Below are 20,635 nucleotides of genomic sequence, written 5' to 3'. Positions count from 1 at the left end.
ATATATATATATATATATATATACACATATGTATGTATATATAGATGCATGTATCACGTGTACGTGTGTGCGTGTGAGTTTTTTTTCTTTCGACGAACGAGTTCATTCACCACGCATTGGTTAATTCTTTTTATTTTGTTTTTGTCACACTTCTTTTTTATCACTATTCAACAAATTTCAACGTTACCGATAAATTCGTCCGAGATAAGAGAAATAAATTTTCGTTATCTACTTGGGAACAAAGAAATATAATAATACTCGTCGTCTCCTCCTTTTCTTTCCACCCAATATATTGGAAATAGAAAAAAAAAAATAAAAGTAAATGAAAAAAAAAAGAAAAAATAGAATTAGAAAAGGATCAAACGAGAGAGGACTCGAGTTCGAAATTATTTTTCTTTTTTCCGTTCCACACAGTTCCTTCTTCTTCTTCTCGCGATATTACAAAGAGAACAAAGAAGTCTCTCTCTCTTACTCTCTCTCTCTCTCTCTCTCGCTCTCTTTCTTACATTACATTTTTCTTTTTCTCCCTCCGAGTTTTTTGCCACGAAAAAACGAAGCTCTTCTCTCTTTCTTTTTTTTTTTTTTTTTTATTTTCCTTCATCTCTATTTTCATGCAAGTATATATATATATATATATTGATCGTTCAACGGTATTTGATATATACGAGCACGATTTACTACTCTCTTCGATATAATATAATCGTTGACTTTGTAGATTATGGTTTTTCTTTTGTTTTTCTGCATTTTTAGGTTCATCCTCTTGGTGATTCTTTGTGCGTACTGCGAAAGCGAAGACCCGCTTGCTCATTCGCGTCTTCATTTTTATCGAAGTCATCATTACTGTTATCATCATCATCATCATCATCATCATCATCATTATCATCATCGTGATCATCATCATCATCATCATCATCATTGTTATTATTACTATTATAATTATTATCATTAATCCTCGTCTTCGTCGTCGTCGTCGGCATGATTATTATTCTTGTTCTTGTTCGTATGATCAAAAAACGATTTAGACGAGACGAGGAAAGTATGTTGCTCGTGGCATATAACTTTTCTCTAGGTTTCTAAGCCAGGAACGAGGCTGTGGAAAGTTTGGATGTCGTGGAAAGCTCTTCCGCAGCTCTGATTGTTGTTCCTTTCGAATTTGGCTAAATCAAAATGTTCATCGAGCGATTGCAATTCGACCAGTCGTTCCTCCAACGTTTTAGCGGAGTCCGCGAACCTGGCAAAGTCGCAAATCCTGTCTGGGTCAACTACGTCACCAACTTCCATCATGCTAACGTCCGTTGATCTGCTTGCCGATGATAATTGTGTGCTAGGATCGTCCAGTTCAGTTGAAAAGAAACCAGAATTGTTGCAATTGTTATGAACGTTCCCAGTTATCGTCGTCGTTGAGGTTGAGGATGATACTGCTATTGGTATCGTTGGTGTCGTTGTTGTCGTTGAGGTTACATTCGCCGTTGACGTTGGATCGATCAGATTTGTAGGATCACTTACATCAATCGTACCACCTAAACGATCCTCTGTATAAACCAAGTGATGATGAGCCGATTCAGCGTCGTGAACGTCATCGATATGCGATAGTAATCTGGGGGTCGGTGGTAGGATGTAAAAGTCACTGAAAACGTCATCTTGTAAATCCAAATCGTCGTGCCTTTGACGTTTCGTACTAAGCCCTTCGTTCCTTATATCATCGGCTAGCCTGTTAAAATAAAAACAATTTAAAATAAATCCCATTTTATCTCGTCGATTTTATTTTTAAATAATATTAATAATTTATTATATAACAATGTGTGAAACAATTAATTATTGTTTTTTTTTGTGCTCTCACCTCTTTCTCGAGGAATTGTCATCGTCAACGATAAGATTACTAGAAACGTTGTTCTCCTTCGTCGAGTCATTCAAATACGTGACCACCGGAAGTCCATAATTCCTAGTCTTCTCGTCCCGGTTTTCACGCTGCAATCGTCTAACTGCGTTGTTTATTAACACAGATCTGCACAAACTAGCTTCGGGATCCTCGATTCTACGTAATTTTCCTGCCGAGATTTTCAATAATCTACGACGTTCTTCTCTCGCACGATATTTTGCCGAAATCATCGTGGGTCTGCTCCTACGAATCACTAAATCTTCTTCCAATCTCATCTTAGCTTCTGAAAGAAAAAAGAAAAATGTATATGTTAACATTTTTAATAGGTCGTTACAACATTTACTATTGACAAGAATGTTTTATGACATACGAGTGTCACGGAGCAACATATTTAATATTTTTAAAGGAAGTAAGAGAGTGGACGAGAGATAAGTAAAAAAAAAAAAAAAGAAAAAAAAAACTACAAAAAATAAAACAACATCGAAGTCCACCTGGTGTGAAACATTAGGTAGGTGTACCTAATTTGATTTTTATATATATCCAATGAATCTTTTCTTCCAAAGTGATACACACACACACTTCTCTACTAATAACAAATAAATATATATTTTATTATGAAATGAAAATATATAAAATGACTATAAATAATTTATCGAAATAGAAAATCTCACACAGTTAAGTTAATTATCTCTTTGATAATAATATTGAAAAATAAAAATTGTTTCTTTTAAAAAGGTTACACGAAAAATAACAAATTTGAGTGGTTGATAAGCAAATAATTATATTCTTACAAAGGTAGACTCTGACTACACGTCGATAACGATGAAGGAAGATGTCTTTTTTTTTTCTTTCCTTCTATTGTCAACGACTGACCCAGTTACTCTCTTCGTTTCCGTCTTTTCAACGAAACGCTATCAAATTGACGTTATACAGTGGAACACATCTCTCCTCTTCCCTTTTATTTTATCCTTTTTCGAAACACGCCGCCGCCGCCATGTTGTTTGTTCCCGCGTCGAGTCACAATAAAAAATATATGCAAGACTGCGAAGACGACGAAAACGAAGACGAGAACGGAGAGGAGAAGAGATGCATGTTCTCGCTAACGTTATTTATTCGTTTCAAGGTTGACAAAATTATCTCTCGTTGGCGATAGACAAAGTAATGTTACCCGAAGTTTTCGCGTAAAAGGTTATTTAATAAATTCAATATGGCCGTCGTATAGATAAAAAAAACAACAATTTGTCGTTCAGACGATAAACTTTTGTTTTTTTTTTTTATTTTCTTTCACACTAGCATATATATATATATATATAAATTATGTAGTATAATCGTGTGTTTCTTTTTTTCTTTTTGTTTTTTTTTTTATTGAATAATTTTCAAATTATTGAAATATATCTATATACATGAATAATATTATAATGAATGATAATATGACACGTTCGATAAAATATCATCAAAATGTCAACGAGAACTTGATTTTACGATATTATTTATTGTCGGTATCGAACAACATTATAGATATAGTTTCTACTAAGTTTTTCATCTCTTTGCGTAATAATAACGTATATACGTATACAAAAACGAAGTCGTATAATTTTCTCAACATTTTTACACAAATAAAAAGAAAGAAAGAAATAAATAGAGAACCCCCCCCGGGGATATAAATTACGAATTATCTTTTACTTATTAGAGAGGTTTAACTATGCGAATTCGAGAAGAAAAAAATTTCACACCGGTCATAAGAAAATAATCTTCTCGTTGGGTAATAATCTATCTAACGTTTGAAAAAGAAAATGATAGAAAGAGAGAGAGAGAGACAATAATATTATCCAGTATGCCGATCCATAAAGGAAAAACCTTTTTACATATTCCCTAGTTTTCGACGACGACGACGACGACGGCAAACTTGTACTTTAAATGCGTCACGATTGAATCATACGGTTGCTATGAAAATGACGTATAATAGACAGGCAGTCACAATCACCTAGCCAAGTATAATACTGCACCCAGGTTTGCTGCTTTTTTTTTTTTTTTAAGCGGATCTCATTGCTCTTTCTACTTATCCATTTATTATTTCTTTTTTCTTTTTTTTTTTTTAATTCGTAAATACATGTACGTACGTACGTATGTATATTATACATTCCGTTATACGAGGGTAATAGTTTAGACAGTTTAATATTCTTACAATATGAAATGCTACAAGTTTGGTAAATAATCGTAAAAATTCAATCATATTTTTTATCGAGAGATCCTTTATCAAACTAAACTATTTCTTTACTTTTTATATAACTTAAAAGTTTATAGACCCATTCTGCGGTAATAAGTATAATTAATGTTATATTGGATATAATGTTTTGTTTTTTTAAATTAATTTTGATATTACCAATTTTATTTCTGTACTTCTATAATATATTTTTATGACAATTTTAATTCTTAATTATGAAATGTAATTTTTGTTGTTCTCATATATGTGTATGTTATGGCCGATGAAAAAATGCATTAAATGCCACTAATGTAAGATGTTTTACCAAAGTTGCAAGGCCAACGGACAAAGACACGGTGGGTCGGGGAGGGGGAGGGGTATATGAAATCGTTCCTTTGTAACCTTCGCTCGGTAAAATGTTTAAATTGTTTCATTTTCATAAACAAATCGTTTTGGAATATAATTTCAAAGCAGTAACCAAGAGAAGGAGAGAGATTGGATTTCTTCGAACTGATTATCTCATCACTTTTGAAATAAATATTCTTCTTCTTCTTCTTATTACATTCTTCAAACATCTATTCCACGCATACGATACCTTCGTTATTTCCGAGTAATCGTTGTCAGAAATTTTTAGATAAGAAAATGTCCGTCGTTTTCAAAGTAAAATAATAGAAAATAAATTATTCGGAAAAAAAAAAAGAGAGAGAGAAAAAAAACAAAGAAAGATAATAATTATACTTTAAATTTTATCTACAAAAAATTTTTGAAATTGAACGCTTGCAATTCTTTAACGTAAAACTTTTAACGTATGCCCTCCCTCCCTTCCACCCCTCATTAATTAAATTGTTGCGTAAAACGATAAGAAATATGTTATTTATTTCTTGTCACGAAAATGTTTAAAAATAAGTGATACGAAATTTGGTCACGAATTTTTTTTATTTTTCATAACATACGTTGTTATTTATGTGACAAAAATCGCATTTATAAAAGTAGGTTTTAACGTTCGAACGCGACCACGTCTCTCTGTGTGTGTGTGTATATATATATATGTGACACGTGTACGTGTATATGAATGAAGGTAAGGTGTGTATCTATCCTACGAATGCTTTTTCTCATCGGCTCGGTAAGCGCGTCGGTGTTTTAGTAGAAAACGAGGACACGATTGTTTCGCCTCGGTGCTTTTTTGGACGCAATTTGTGTTTCGCATCCTGCAAAAGTTAATTCCTTAAATCGAACCACGAAAATCCCGTAATATATAATTATGCATAAATGATTTACATTTACTACACTTATATATATATATATATATATATATATATATATATGTAATATGTGTGAATGTGTACTATGGATATGTGTAATTGATTAGCAAATCATCCTCGTGGTGATTGATAAGACAGGAAACAACAAAAATAAAAAAACAAACATAAATGTCAATCGGTAGCGTTAAGAAGAAGGCTATATGTATGTATATGCAAATCAAAATGGCGGAGTTCTTTTTTCTTTCTTTTTCTTTTTTCCATGCGACACAACATATTATCTATCTCTCGTGGTTTTACATTCCGTTAATAGAAAGCTGCTTGTGAAATGAGATACAATTATGCGACTTGGTTGGGAATAGAGAAGAAGAACGATAAAATAAAATAAAATAAAATAAAAAAAAAAAAAAAAAAAAAAAAAAAAAAAAAAGAAAGAAAAGGAAAGGAAAGGAAAAGAAGGAATTGAAAGGAAGAAAGAAGACACATGATATATATATATATATATATATATATATATGTAGTAAGTAGAAAGTAAAGTACAAATCGTAGTGATTTCGTGTGAAATCTGGTCGGTATAGTAGTAGTAGTAGTAGTATCTTCTTTTTAAAAGAGTAAGTTCCTTTTTTAAGTGGGTCAATTGTAGGTTAACTAATTAAATGGCTACAACAAACCGAGGGAGAATTAAATCGTTAAGCAAGCCGAAACATTAACTTACGTCTATTTATTTATCCGTGCTTTAGATCACGCGTTCGTGATACCGGATGACAGAATGATGCGCGCGCGCGCGCACGTGTGTATGTGTGTGTGTGCCGATCTGTCTCTGCTTAAGTCGCGTAAGTAGTAAACGTAAGTGTGCGTTCTACTTTAGAGATACAACTACTCGACTAACGATCATCATCATCATCATCATCATCATCATCATCATCGTACTACTGTTTTACGTATCCTGAATTATTTCGTCATTCGATGATTGTTCCGTTTTGATTAGCTGCGATTATTGCTGCCGTGAATAAAAAAAAAAAATAATAAGACAAAAATACAAAAAATCTACAAAGTAGGAAAAGCGAATGATAATATTGTACATCATTCATCGAATCCGATTTTGATTCGACGAATTTATAAATCCAACATGTTTATAAATATATATATGAGTGTGTGTTGATTTTTCCCCGAAACAACACATCACTTATACCATACTTAATCATATTTCTATGAAAAAGAATATTTTCGTGGAAAAATAACCAGCAAGATAATATAATATATTTCTATCGTACCAATATCATTCCTGCAAACTTAGCGAACTCTCATCGGGTATTTTATTTCGAGGAATTTAACGTGACACTTATTTTTAGGATTTTCCAGACTAACACGCGCGCGAACGTATTAACAAACAGGATATATGCTTTTATTCGCTTACTTAGTTAGTCGTAGCAGTAAAAAAAACTTCCTTTGATGTCACGGATTATTTCATAGGTCGCGTAACTTGTCAGAGGGCTTGTCCTTTTTTAACGGATAAATTTATTGTCTTTTTAGTGACAAATACGTAAACGACATTATTGTTTTATGAGAATATCGATATTTTATATATAATACGTTTACGGTGATAAAAAAGGATAAGAAATATGTTTTCAAAATAATTGTCCCAACATTTTTCTTTAACTGCCCCCACTCCTCCTCCTCCTCATCATCCACCAATAAACAACGCGTCTAAACTTCATCGATGAATTTGAAATGATAATATATAAAAAAAGGATAGAAATAAAAATTAGAAATTAAAAAAAAAAAGAAAAAAGAAATAATTTTTTCAACTAATGTTATCAATTGAACACATCGTTATTAAATTAATTTCCAACACTCTCGTTGTAATCACGATGATGAAGTCACGAATACTACGCGCGTTCTTGAAATAATCAAGTACGAGAATTTTAGTTAGGTGATCGGTCGATAGATGGCGACAATCACGCAGAATGGCGACGAATCATCGTCCTCGTACGGATTCCGTTGCAACTGAAAGAATCGACATAACGGAGTGTGCATAAGGCATGCGCTCGCGCGCGCGCTCGTGACACTTGTTGCTAAAAAAAAAAAAAAAAACAAAGAAAGAAATAACATTTGCGGTATTATCAAGAAGACGAGATCGTTGAAAAGTTTTACTATCTAACTATCTCATTCTGTCGAAATGAAAATCAGAATTGGGGGAAAAAAATGTAACGCATAACTTTAATATCCCTTCTTCTTCTTTTTCTTCTTTAAGGAATTTCAACTATTCGATACCTCCTTGTTTCTTCGTAACGTGATGGAACGTTAATGAGATCCAAGATAATCTAGTAGATCATTTTCGAATTAAACACTACGATACAAATAAGGATAATCGAATCCCTACTTTCTTTCATCCGAAGGATAACTTTTTATAGGTTAATTTAATATATATGTATAGGTATTTATTTATATCGAACTATTTATTTAATTATTAGTCTCGAAATATTATTTATTAATTCACTTATGTGTTATTATATATATATATATATTTACTCATATTAACAAATGTATGTTTTTAACGGTTATTATTCAAATTTGACGATAACGCTCTGATTATTGTATGAGCTCTTCCGATTGGCTCAGTTCTCGATGAATTATTAAAAGCTTGCTTTTTACTGGTCGATATGATCGTGTACCTATTTTGACCTACTCTCTTATGGGGGACAGGTATTCGTAATAAAGTAGCACGTCGTAGTTCTTCGAAAGTAGTAGAGCCGCGTACAGAGAATGTATGTAAGTATATAAACCTGTTTCGGAAAGTGAGTGAAAGACTTTCTTTAGATATCGATCAATTTCGAGACTCTATGAAAACATGCTGTCATATATATATTATATTATTGGATGTCAGTTTTGCGATTATGTTGAAATTAAATCGTTGTTGCGTTTTTTTAGATCAAAGTATCGAAAGAAATTCAATCTGTCCGAATGTGGAAGTTAAAAAATACAGATTATAGAGTTGTCTCGAATTACGAGAATTTCTATGAGCTATAAACGTACAATAACGCTGAGAATTCAAATGGATTTCCCTTTTGTACTCGAAAATTTAAACAAAAAAAAAAAAAAATTATCTTTCCCAGGAAAGATTATCGTTTATCTTATTCTCACCATTTATCTACTTATCTATATATATATATATTTAATATCATCGGATGAGTACATCGGGAACATAGATAAAATGATTTGTGCGACAGTAGGCGAGACAATATGGAAACTAAACTGTAAATATAACTGATTTAATTTGTAGATATTAAATTAGATAAAGAAGAGAAAAATATATGAGTAAAGATATTGTTTAAATAGAGAAAGGTAACAAAAAGAATGATCATTTCGTTGAAACTTGCAAGGATGACACCTGTGTGTGGTATTTGAAAGAAAATTTCAATGGGACGAGGGGGGGGGAAAAAGAAAAGAAGAAGAAAGGTTGCAGAGGAAGTAAGGAAGTAAGGAAGAAAGGAAGAAGGTGTATCACTGAGAGAGGAGGCAACCGATTTTACGCTCGAGGTACCGCCTAGGCTAACTTTCTCCGCGAATGAAAAAACCACAGCATGGATATATACACGTTACCTAACCTGTAAAGTCTACCTTCGAAGTCACTGACTCGTGCGTCCTCTTAGAATCCTCCTACCAACCTACAACCCCCTCCCACCCTCCTGTTTCCTTCTTAAGCGTATTACTTGCTCGTGTGAATTTTCCTTTTCTTTCATTCTTGATTTTTTTTTGTCTTCTTCTTCTTCTTCTTTTTCTTTTTCTTAGTAATCCACCATACTCGATCTTTATTCGCGAATAAAAAATTAATTTTGTAAGAATCCCTTCGTTCGTACACGTTACAAATAAAAATGTACGAACAAATATTAAGAATTTGTTTCTCGATTTTGATGAAATAATAATTTATATTGAAATAAATCAAGTTCGTTTTTCGATCGAAAAACATATGATTGGATTTACCCATAATTAGAGGGTATATTTCGAAGAGGGGGATTGTAATATTTTACATTTGTTTGCTATTCTTATTTCGATGATGAAATAATTCATTAGCTTGGCTCCCCCCTCCACTCTCGGCAATGGACTCTTCGATCGATTTCCGTTCTGCGAGACGATACCACCAACATTCACCCACACACATACATATAAGCGTACATATATACGTATACACATACCATAAGTCGGACCGAGGCGCTTCACAGTTTAACTCGTAGTACATAGATATGTACATATGTATGTATCATGTATGTATGTACTTACTTCGGTGAATGCGTACCGTTACATCCATCCTACTCTCTTACATCATTGTTCTACAGCGTTTGCCGATTAAACGGAACTTCAACCTCAAATGAAATTAGATTTTTGTTATATCAACATCATAATATCCTTTTCTAACTCTATTCGAATGATTTCACGATTAAATTCAAATAATTCGTTAACGTTAAATCGATATTAATCGATGTTCGATCTATCACGAACGCCATTTTCAAAATGGCAACCAATTTGATAATTTTTCGAAAAATATAAATATATAATAGCTTTAGAAAAAAGAATCGTTGCATTGATTTACAATAATCAAAGTAGAGAAAGTTGTGCAGCAATGTGTTACAGCTTATGTTAGTTAGGTATGTTGAAGAAGAATAACGAAGACTGTTCACGTCTACGGAACGTTGGCCTGTGTCCGTTCTTTCTTTCTCTCTCTTTCTCTCTGCAGGGGCCTTGAAAGGAATGCGCGCTAGCTGTTTAAAAAGAAATCGGTGAATGCTTTGCTGCTTTTACGCGCGTTTATAAATAAATGCGTCCAGTGAACCGGACACGCCAATGTCGAAAAAAATATTTCAACCACATTGGATATACATTTCAAATATTTTACTATTCTTCACTCTCTAACCAATTTTCTTTAATATTAATCGGCTAACCACAAATTTAATTTGTTCCACTTTAGTGGTAGCTCTTCTTCTATCTTTTTCTATCTTTTTCTAATCCTCCCCTCTCTCTACTTGCATATATCTTTAATATTTTCCTTGGCACGGGTATCGAACAAACAGAAACGGCAGCAAGAGAAACAACTTTTCTATTCGCCTATTGGACGTTTCCATTTGCAGGAAGAAAATGAAAAGGTTTCTATCGCACCTTTTTCCTTTCCTTTCTACAATGTTCATAAATAAATATATATACACACACACACACACACACACACACATATATATATATATATATATATATATACAAGTATATCCACACACAAGTTCTCTTATAAAAATTCTTATTGCAATTGACTCTCTCTGCGACGCCAAGTCTGCACGAATACACAACGCATGAACACGCGCGTGCACACACACACACATATAAAGAACAGACTTGTGACGCCACATTTTCGCGACGAGGACACAATGCACAAGGTTATCGGAAAGTGGCAGAGATATGATGATTTTTCTATATCACCGTTTGATTTTACTAAATTTTGATTTTTATTTTGTTCTCTTTTTCTCATTACCTGTATATGTATATGTGTATTATATTTATATGTATATTATAAACATTGGATGAATTGATAATTATCGTCAACATGAAATATTAGTTATTTTTATTTGATTTAATGAAACAAATGGAAAAAGAAGAGAGAAAACATATTGAAAATAAAATATATCATTGCTGACTTAGCAATAAACAACAATGTTATTATTTCATTGGAAAGTAAACGAATCAAAAGTTTATTTCCCTTGACAATAATCGATTTTACTCTCTATTTATTTAACTATATAAATATATATATATGTGTGTATATTAATATACGTATCATACGCATTGATCCAGTAAAGTATTAAACGCAAGGATTTGTTTGATCGACTTGGAATCGTTAATAACTTCTTCCAATTATCGTTAATTTCGTGCGACTCACGGATTACATAAAATATGCAACGATGACCCTTATTTCCAATGTTGACCGGTATTTCGAAATTCACGATCAGTTGACATCGAAAAAAGATTTATTCGCAAATAGTAACACCAATTCTGTATATATGCATCGATAATATATGAAATGTGTGTATCTGTGTGTATATATATATATATATATATATATATATATATATATATATATATATACATCAATGATTAATTTCATCAAAATTATTTTAGTAATCCTTAATTTCAACAAACGATAAAAGCAGTCAATTTTATCGTTTTAAATACAACATTTTATCTTTATATACGTGTATATCATTTTTTGTATTTGCAGATGTATAACATTCGATGTATGCATGTACAACAAATATGTCTGCCTGATTGTTATTTTAATTACACCTACATACACGTATGTACAAAATTTCTTTTTTTTTATTATACTCAAACGATAATAATAATAACAATAACAATATTAATATTAATAAAGAAAAGATTAATAAGCGTCGTCGATAAAGATTATCGATCGATTCCAAGATGGCGCCTTAAAGAAGAGAAACTTCTTTCACTTCGTCGAACGCTAATCTACGAATTTATAATCAATTCTCTTTAAAAAATAGAAACAACGTGATTTTTTTTGATTGATACATATATATACACGAATTGAATTACGTTACGATAAATTATGTTATGTTATGTTATATTATATTACGTTATGTTACGTTATATTACGGTTAGGTTAACTCTGTTGTGTATTCGTGCCACCGATTCCGCGGGTAGATCGTTTTTGTTTCATGCAAACGCGCGTAACGTGACGAGATATCAAAAGCTTGTCACATTAAAGGTACTTACAACACGACGATGGCACACGCGTCATAAATATATATATCCAACATATATATATATATACATATATATGTATATGTCCATCTACGCAATACATACGACATCAAATAGTAGAGTGGAGGGGAGTAGTAAACTGGTAGTGGGGGAAACGGAGGAGAAACGGAGGGGTGAGTACGACGCTGCCGACGCAAATATTGTCGAGCGTCGAATGACGTCATAGTTAGAAGAGGGTGGGGGGAAGGGGAGAACAGTAAAACGTATTACTACGTCCCGTTTGGCACATGCGTGCACCACACCACCACCACCACCACCACCACCACCACACATTGTCCTCCTCTTTTCCTATCCCCTCCCCTTCGTACCCCTTTTTTCTTTCACCTTCCTTATACGACAGGTACGTTGTAAGTATGTATATGTTTTATAATGTTACTACTACACGTCTAAGGAATTATCCGGATGCATGCGTGCTTCTTCTACGAGTAATTCATATGCATATCTCTCTTTGTGTGTGTGTGTGTATGCGTATCTTTGTTAATTAATTACTAAATACTTAATTATTTTTTAATTAATATGTCTTAATCTATTTGTTTACATTATTTTCTAGAGAAATTTGTCATCGTCGATTATTTGATAGAACGGTTGATATACGCGAGTATGATAATATACGTGTGTTACGTGACGAGTATCTTTGTTAATTAATTATATCATTATTTTTTTTTTTTCCTTGTATACAAATTAATTTGCCTTTTTTTTTTCTTTCCATTCGTTTAAATTATTATTGAGTTATTGTGTTTATTGTTAATCATTTGTCTATGTATTATTCCGATAAAATGGATATACATATGTATATATGTAGGTGTGTGTAATAATAGGAAAATCATATTTTCCCCGAAGTGTAATAATATCAATATCTTATGTGTATATATAGTAGAATCGATTTATTTGGTGTATGGATAGGAGAGAAGGAAAGAAAAATAGATTCGCATATGTGGAACGTAGTACCGTTTCGCACTACTAGTTTTAATACTTTTCCGTTTTTCCAAATAAGGATAAAGATCTCTTATGAATTATTTTATATATATATAAAATATCATTAAATAAATTTTGTTCCAATTTTTAGACTTATCTTTAATACAATATTCTAATTATTGGTACATCCCCCACACACATACATACATATAGTTCAAATTCAATAAAAATATTTGTTAATATCAGGATCAAATTAATAACATCGTTATAATTCAGATATTTACTTGAACGTTATTATAAATTAGTAATAGGGATGGGAGTTGGAGGGATGAGGGGGGGGGGGTGAGAAGAAGAAGAAAAAGAAAAGTGTTGGGAAAATGTGGAAGAAAGAAAAGAAGAGCCCACGATCGGCGACTGCTAACTATACTTTATTATCTCGATTTAGTAGAGAGTGTACTGTATGTGTATGTGTGTGCGCGCGCGCGACAACCGTCGAGGTTGTATGGAGCCACCGTTAAATAGGCCGTGACCATTCGAACGACTTTCTCCCGCAGCCGCAATGTGAGCGAAGACTTTGAAAAAAAAAAAAGAATAAAATAAAATAAAATAATAAAATAAAATAAAATAATAAAATAAAATAAAATAATAAAATAAAATAAAATAATAAAATAAAAATAAAAAAGAAAAAAAAAAAAAAGAATTGTGCTCTCGTATTTAGAACAGTCCGGGTTAATATAGTGGTGTATATGTATATATATATGTATGAGTGAAAATCAAGCTTCCGTTTGTTCAATTTGATTAATAGAAGTTTCTCAATTATTTTATACACACACACGTATTCTCACGTACGTTGTGTATGTGTGTGCACGCGCGCACACAAAATAACGCAAATACGTGACGAAATTTTATAAATGGATTTTGTTGCAAGTAAGAGAGAAGAAAAATAAGTTGCATCAACAACTATGACTAAGTAAGAAATATTTAACATTTTCATTTATAAGATTTTTAAAAGTGTAATCAATAATATACCAATTCTCGGTATAATAATCATTGGAATTCGATCCAAGGATAGAACTTGAAAAATGATATTTCAATATTTAATTATGTGTCTGGAGAATTGTTTATTTTAACGGAATATCTTTAACACGATTAAATTGATTAGCTTTATTCATAACCATAAATAGACGTTATTATACGCTACGTTCGAAATTCATTGAAACAGGATGTGTAGCCATTTTGAATATTTTGTAAGAAAATATTAATATAATATAAATATCATAATTGCAGTAAATAAATATGATTGAAATAAATTAAGATTTATATTATTTAGTTTCATAATTTAAAAATGAAATATTTCTCGAGTCATGTGTAATTGCAAGGAATCTTGTATTTTGTTGATACGTCGTATTTTTGTAATATCCAACGCGATTGACATTCGATAAATATAAATTAAATTATTAGAACAACAACAACAAAAACAGATAGTTGAAATCGTACTAGAAAAATTAAGAAAAATTATTTAGATTATCGAAATGAAAGAACCATCGAAAGTTTTCTATTTGAAAAATAACGATTTTTACTCTTCGTCATAGTACGTTGTCATTGCCATTGTAGTTGAAAATTAATGTGCGCATATTATTTTCCCATAATTTTCCATGCAAGTAAGTCTCTTGGTTACGTTTAATTAGCTTGCTACCAGGAGTTCCACTTTCCTGCTAAATTGCATCAAGAAGTTCTCTGCTACACAATGTGCCTCCGACGTTTCGTGAACAAGAAGCGTCGAAACGAATGCGAGTTTATGCTAACTTCGGTAGGAAAAAGAAAAAAGAAAAAAAAGATAGATAGAAAGAAAGAAAGAGAGAAAAAACGTAGAGTTGTTATATTATGGTCATTAACACAAACATAGATAACACAACATATTGACAAAATAATCAATTTTTGTCAATGTTACGATATTTATTTATTTATTTATTTCTTTTAAGATATTTTTCTTTAATATATCCGATTTGATAATCTCGATGATACGATGTGATTGGGCAATCGAATGATAATCTTTAAAAGACCAATAATCAAATTACAATGACTTAACATAGAAAACTTATCCCGTTACGACGCAATAAATTTGTCACGATTCAAATGAGAAAGTCTTTTTAAAGGCTGTTTCGTTATTCTTATTGAAATGTGTGTTTAGTTTGTCTCTTTCAGAGTACGAATTTCATCATTATCGTTCATAGTAGTTAATCGTACTTTGAAGAGGAAAAAAAAATGGAAAAAAAAGAAACATTGAAATCAAAGTCTTTCGTGATAGGCCTATGACGATCATCAAGGCCGAATAAATTTCAGTATACACATACATATTCTACATAGATATATATATATAAGCTATAATAATCGTGGTATCAAAGCTCGTAATTAACCGACAACCATTGATTACAAATTCGAAACGAAATAACAGTCAGTTGATTAAATCGACATTTTATCTTTGTCATATTGATAATAATTACAAAAAAAAAAAATAAATAATAACACGACAACAATTATATAAATATAATTCTATTATAATAATTACTTCGTAATATACGAGGAACGCGAATATGAAGAGAAATACTTTTTGAAAATGGAATACGAAAAAGAAAAAAGAAAGAGATTAGAAAAAGATTAGATTTGCACAATTTTACCTAAGCGCAGCGCATCGTCGTCGTTTTACTCTATCGTGCCAAATGATTATTCTATTCTTGCGTGAGCTTCTTGTAAAATATAACGACTACGACTACGACGACGACGACGACGACGTAAATGTGCGATTGAGATACGAGAATGGCGCCACAGACGACACAACACAACCAACACACGTAAAGAAAGACGACTCTACCTATACTACGTACGACCAAGAGACGAAGTTTACTACTTTACACATATATACGATGATAAAAAATAAAAAAAAAGTGGTGGTAGAGAGGGAAGGGAGAGGGGAGGTGGTGGTGGGGGGGGGGGTAGAAACGGTCGATCGATAGAATCGATCTTTTCTCAGCATGCATTTTACTTCAGAAGCATCGTTGAGAGATACACACGCGACGATAAACCCCATCAATCGGAAGCAACGAACGCATACACGCAACACAACACGTCACACACGTATACACATACGCGCGCGCGAGAGAGAGATTTATGAAGTGGTGTGGCGCCGCGAGAAGTCGCATCTCTCTCTCTCTCTCTTGCTCTTGTGCGCGCGCGCGTTCTGGCGGTCACGAGGTCACGACGATTCCCGATCGAAGTGTCCGAACTTTACCGAACAAAGGAACTGCAACTTCGGATGGTTATCCTACTACGTAAATCGAGTCTGTTACGCGTCGTTAAGCGATAACGGTTTAAGCACTAATTTCTCACTCGCTGGAATTCTTGATCGATTCGTAGAAATAATATATTGATCTTCCCGTCCCCCTCTCTACCTATCCCCCTCCCGCCCACGCCATACTTTTTTTTTTAATTTCTACACTTACTCTCAAAATGCATCCCAAATAAAAATAATGCAACAGGTTCGAAAACGAGAAATGAGGAAGAAAAACAGAGTATTTTTATTCTTTAGTATGTATATGTTACCGTCAAAGCCGGAAATCAGTCATTGCTAGTAACTCCTCGGCATTACTATGAATGCAAAGAGCCTTCAGACGAAGTTGGAAATTGAAAAATTCTTACAGTTTTTCCTAGGCATCGAACGTAATACTTTAATATTCTATAGAATATCACACAGCCATACGCAACCCCTCCCCCCCAAAACAACCCATACAAGTAAAAAACATTTCTTTCTAAACCTGTGTGTATCTTCCGAACTTTAATTTAATACAAGTTTTATTAAAATCTATTCACTTTTAGCATAAAAAATATTTACCAAAACTTTTCAAAGAAATGGCAAAGATGCACAATTTACAGCATTGCATTCTCTGACATTTTTTGAACCTTTGCAGATCAATGACTGATTTCCGGCTTTGACGGTAACATATATATATATATATTCGTGAAATTATTATCGTAATTGGAAAAGTTCAATAACACCGAGAGACAGGAGAGGTTCGCGTGAAAGGAACGTCACCCCTCACTTTCACCGAATCACTGATTTTACGTGCTATTACTATAATTCTATCTGTCTTTTTGTATCGAACGTTTATAAGAAATAGTAATTAAATTTATTCGTATAAAAATCGATCGATTTATATATATATATAAAGAAATATTAAATAATTATCAATAAATAATATCACACATTAATATTCCGACAGTAATTATTATTATTATTATTAGACGCGTATAACTAGAAAACACGTGTTAATGTAAAATATATTCTAGAATAATTTAAAATTCACGCATTATTAACGTCGATTTAAAAAAAAAAAAAAAACGAAAAAAAAAGTAAGTTTTTAGTTCAGTGCATATCAAAAGTAGTATATAAAACGTAATTTAGATGCATATTTCTTTGACACTTTCACGAATTCCCATTTAAAACGAAAAAAAAAGGAATAAGAGTACGAGTAGCAAGATAGAGAGAGAGAGAGAAGAGAAAGAGAGGAAGAAAAATACAAAAATACGAATAAAAAGAGAACATCGAACGATCATCATCCGCTTATTTTGTGTTGGCCAAAGGCTGCCGCGTTTGCCATAAAGCTACATCAATACACGGCAATCACGCTAAGAGCAGATGTTATGCCCTCGCCAGGCTTGTGGCGTCTCGTCGATGCGCGGCTGAAGAAGAGTGGAAAGAGGTAACTAAAAAGTGGTGGGGGAAACGATCGGCTCGCGTCGCCGATACTCGGCAGCCGAAGTGCTTTGCCGCTGTTGGTCCGATGATACTACGCGCCAACAGCAGCAGCAGCAGACTACTACTACTACTACTACTACCTACATAATATTTCATGGCACGTGTGCGTGTTTTCTGTATGCGTGTTCACTGCTGCTACTACTACTACTACTACTACTACACTACTACTATTACTACTACACTACTACTACTACTGCTGCTGCTGCCACGCGAGATGGTTCGTTAGTATACTCGCGGATTGGCTAGAAAGAGAAGGGGAATTTAGAGGGGGCAAGTGGCACGAGTAGAATGCGATGACGACGATGCGAGACCGATAGGACGATGAGAACGTAAAGGGAAAGAGAGAGAGAGAGAGAAGAAGGGTGGGGGAGGCGAGGTATGATTCGATGTCGACGTCGACAGAACGCGACTTGGGACGTGCCTGTGGCGTCTACGGTGTAACTAGACGACGCCTGACGTCACACCTTCCACTAGCTAGTTACAAAACCATCTCTCTCATACCATCATACGCGTGTAGGTGTATTTATCGCTTTTCTACTGTGAATCGTTGCCAATCGAACTGGACCGATCCTTCTATCGTCATTTACGTATTACATATTTATATGTAACACAATGTTTTTTAGTTTTTTTAACACAAATATATTATAACTTTTTCAAATGCTAAGACATGATATTTCATTTCTAATAAGAAAGATATATTATTCTTACGTAAATGATGATAATAATCTATGGTTTTCTTAATCGTACCTATTTATTTGTAGTTACGTATATTATATCTCAAATGACGTTACGATTATTAACATGTAACGTTACTATTACTAAACGGATGTTATATATCCAGGACACATCTCGTTCTTTTCAATCCTATTCTATTGAATATCGGAGAGATGTAACGTGTTGTGTATTGAGAATATAATAAAGATTTCTTATCTCGTGTAAGTTCAAAGATCATTTCAGGGGAGGATGGGGAGGGGAGCGAGGTGAGGGGGGACAACACACCACGTCGAAGATGGAAAATTATTTCTAAACTGGCGTTTATATATATATATATATTTATGTTAAAATTATATTTCGATTGAATAAAATTTCTCGTTGCTAATACGATTGAGAAAAGTAAACCACCCAAAACAACGGGGGTTATTATATTATCGAGATATCGATAATTTCGAGCAACGAGTACATTTTCTATGGGGGATATGTAAGTACATATATATGTGTGTGTGTGTATGTATACAACTACTTTCGATTTACTAGCATGGATCGTTTTACGCGAAGTACTAGTAAGGCTTGCTCGGCGCCTTTGTTCGGCATCCGAGGTCGATTCTCGTCGTCGTCTTTTCCGAGTATGAAGAATGCGTAAACCACTTTATGAAGAATCTTTGATGGGCGTTTATATATACCTGGTGTACATATCTATATATATATATATATATATATAGAATATGTGTATATATACACATATGCAAGATATCTTAAAAATTTGATTGCTTTCAAGATTTTCTCAGTTGTCAGAGAGAAGGAGGGGAGGCCGGGAGGGAAAAAACAAGCAGAAATATTTTACTTCGAAATATCCGTGTGTGTATATAATATTATACCTGTATTCTATGTGCGTGAATACTCATACGTGTATCACGTAATACAAGGGGAGTTTCCAAACATTTGATTGTGTTCATCATTGATTTTTCTAAGTTTTCAGGAAAACGAGATTTTACTTAATTCTCTCTCTCTTTCTCTTTCTTCTTTTTTTTTCCTTATTTCTAAATTATTTTATGATCATCGAGTATGTGCGTTAAGTTTTTAGAAAATATATAATATATCGGAGGGATGAAAATTGTTAATAACGTTCCCATACTAATTTCGGTTCGAATTTTTAGACAAAAAAAGAAAAGAAAAGAATTAATCGAATAATATCGCTTCGAACGAAAGAAAGGAAAAAAGAAGAAGGAAAAAAAAAAGAAATCTGTTTAAAAAGGCAAAGTGTATTATAAAGATAATAAACTAATGACGTTAATTCTAAACGTCGGTTTCATCCTACGAGAGAAGAATTTGTTCGTCACGTATATAAGTGTGACGTAACGCCATGCGTCAATAATTATCATCGCATAAGAAAAGATCTGACGTATAATAGTATGTACAATAAAAACGAATAATATAAACGTGTATACGAGGTAGAATCTAAAAGTTTATATAAAAGATTTTATAAAAATTGATTAATTTTAATTACGAGAGATTATTTATAGTGGATATTTATTGTTAAATTGTAAAACTAAACGTCTAATTTGTAAAAATTAAAATATATAAGCAATATGTTTGGTCCTTTTTATCGTTGAAAAGATCGTATATATATATAGTACGCGTCTATCCTTTTCTATCTTTATCTTTCTCAAAGCCTATAATTGTCAGCATCGGCAACGGAGGGATCATCCCACTTTTATTTACATACACGCGAACAAACGTCAGAGAAGAGACATTCTCAAGACATTTTTCTCTTTTTTTTTGTCGAAAGATTTATTCAAAACGACGATTAATTAATTCTCGAAATAATATAATTAGAAATAGTATTATAAAAAACGACGAGAAAAGAAAACAAAAATAAAACATAATACAATATACATACTGTATTTAAAAATATAAAATTGATATAAGAAAAAAAAAAAAAAAAAGAAAGAAAAAGTATTTTCAATCTAACGTAAGAAATCGAAAAATAAAAAAACAAAAAGAGAATTATATTTTCTACCTTG

At 32.6% G+C, this 20,635-nt stretch overlaps 1 protein-coding gene across 2 annotated transcripts in view; it reads right to left on the bottom strand.

The window, feature by feature from the left end:
* Positions 1 to 276: 276 nt before the first annotated feature.
* Positions 277 to 20,635, bottom strand: part of LOC106793377 — a 34,374-nt gene continuing 14,015 nt past the window's right edge. Inside the window, exons 1-3 of one of the 2 annotated variants that reach the window (XM_014760265.1) lie at positions 2,671 to 3,064; positions 1,841 to 2,162; positions 277 to 1,711 (exon numbers count right to left, since the gene is read on the bottom strand). In XM_014760265.1, coding sequence (XP_014615751.1) covers positions 1,066 to 1,711; positions 1,841 to 2,154 — 960 coding nt within the window. In that variant the 5' untranslated portion in view covers positions 2,155 to 2,162; positions 2,671 to 3,064 and the 3' untranslated portion in view covers positions 277 to 1,065. Of the gene's footprint in view, positions 1,712 to 1,840; positions 2,163 to 2,670; positions 3,065 to 20,635 lie in introns of those variants that run through there. The other variant, XM_014760264.1, reaches the window with a different exon arrangement.

Source organism: Polistes canadensis, unplaced genomic scaffold, assembly GCF_001313835.1.
Source record: "Polistes canadensis isolate GaletaPanama2010 unplaced genomic scaffold, ASM131383v1 scaffold_13, whole genome shotgun sequence".
NCBI classification, from domain to species: domain Eukaryota; kingdom Metazoa; phylum Arthropoda; class Insecta; order Hymenoptera; family Vespidae; genus Polistes; species Polistes canadensis.
This window is presented reverse-complemented; position numbering and strand designations above follow the sequence as displayed.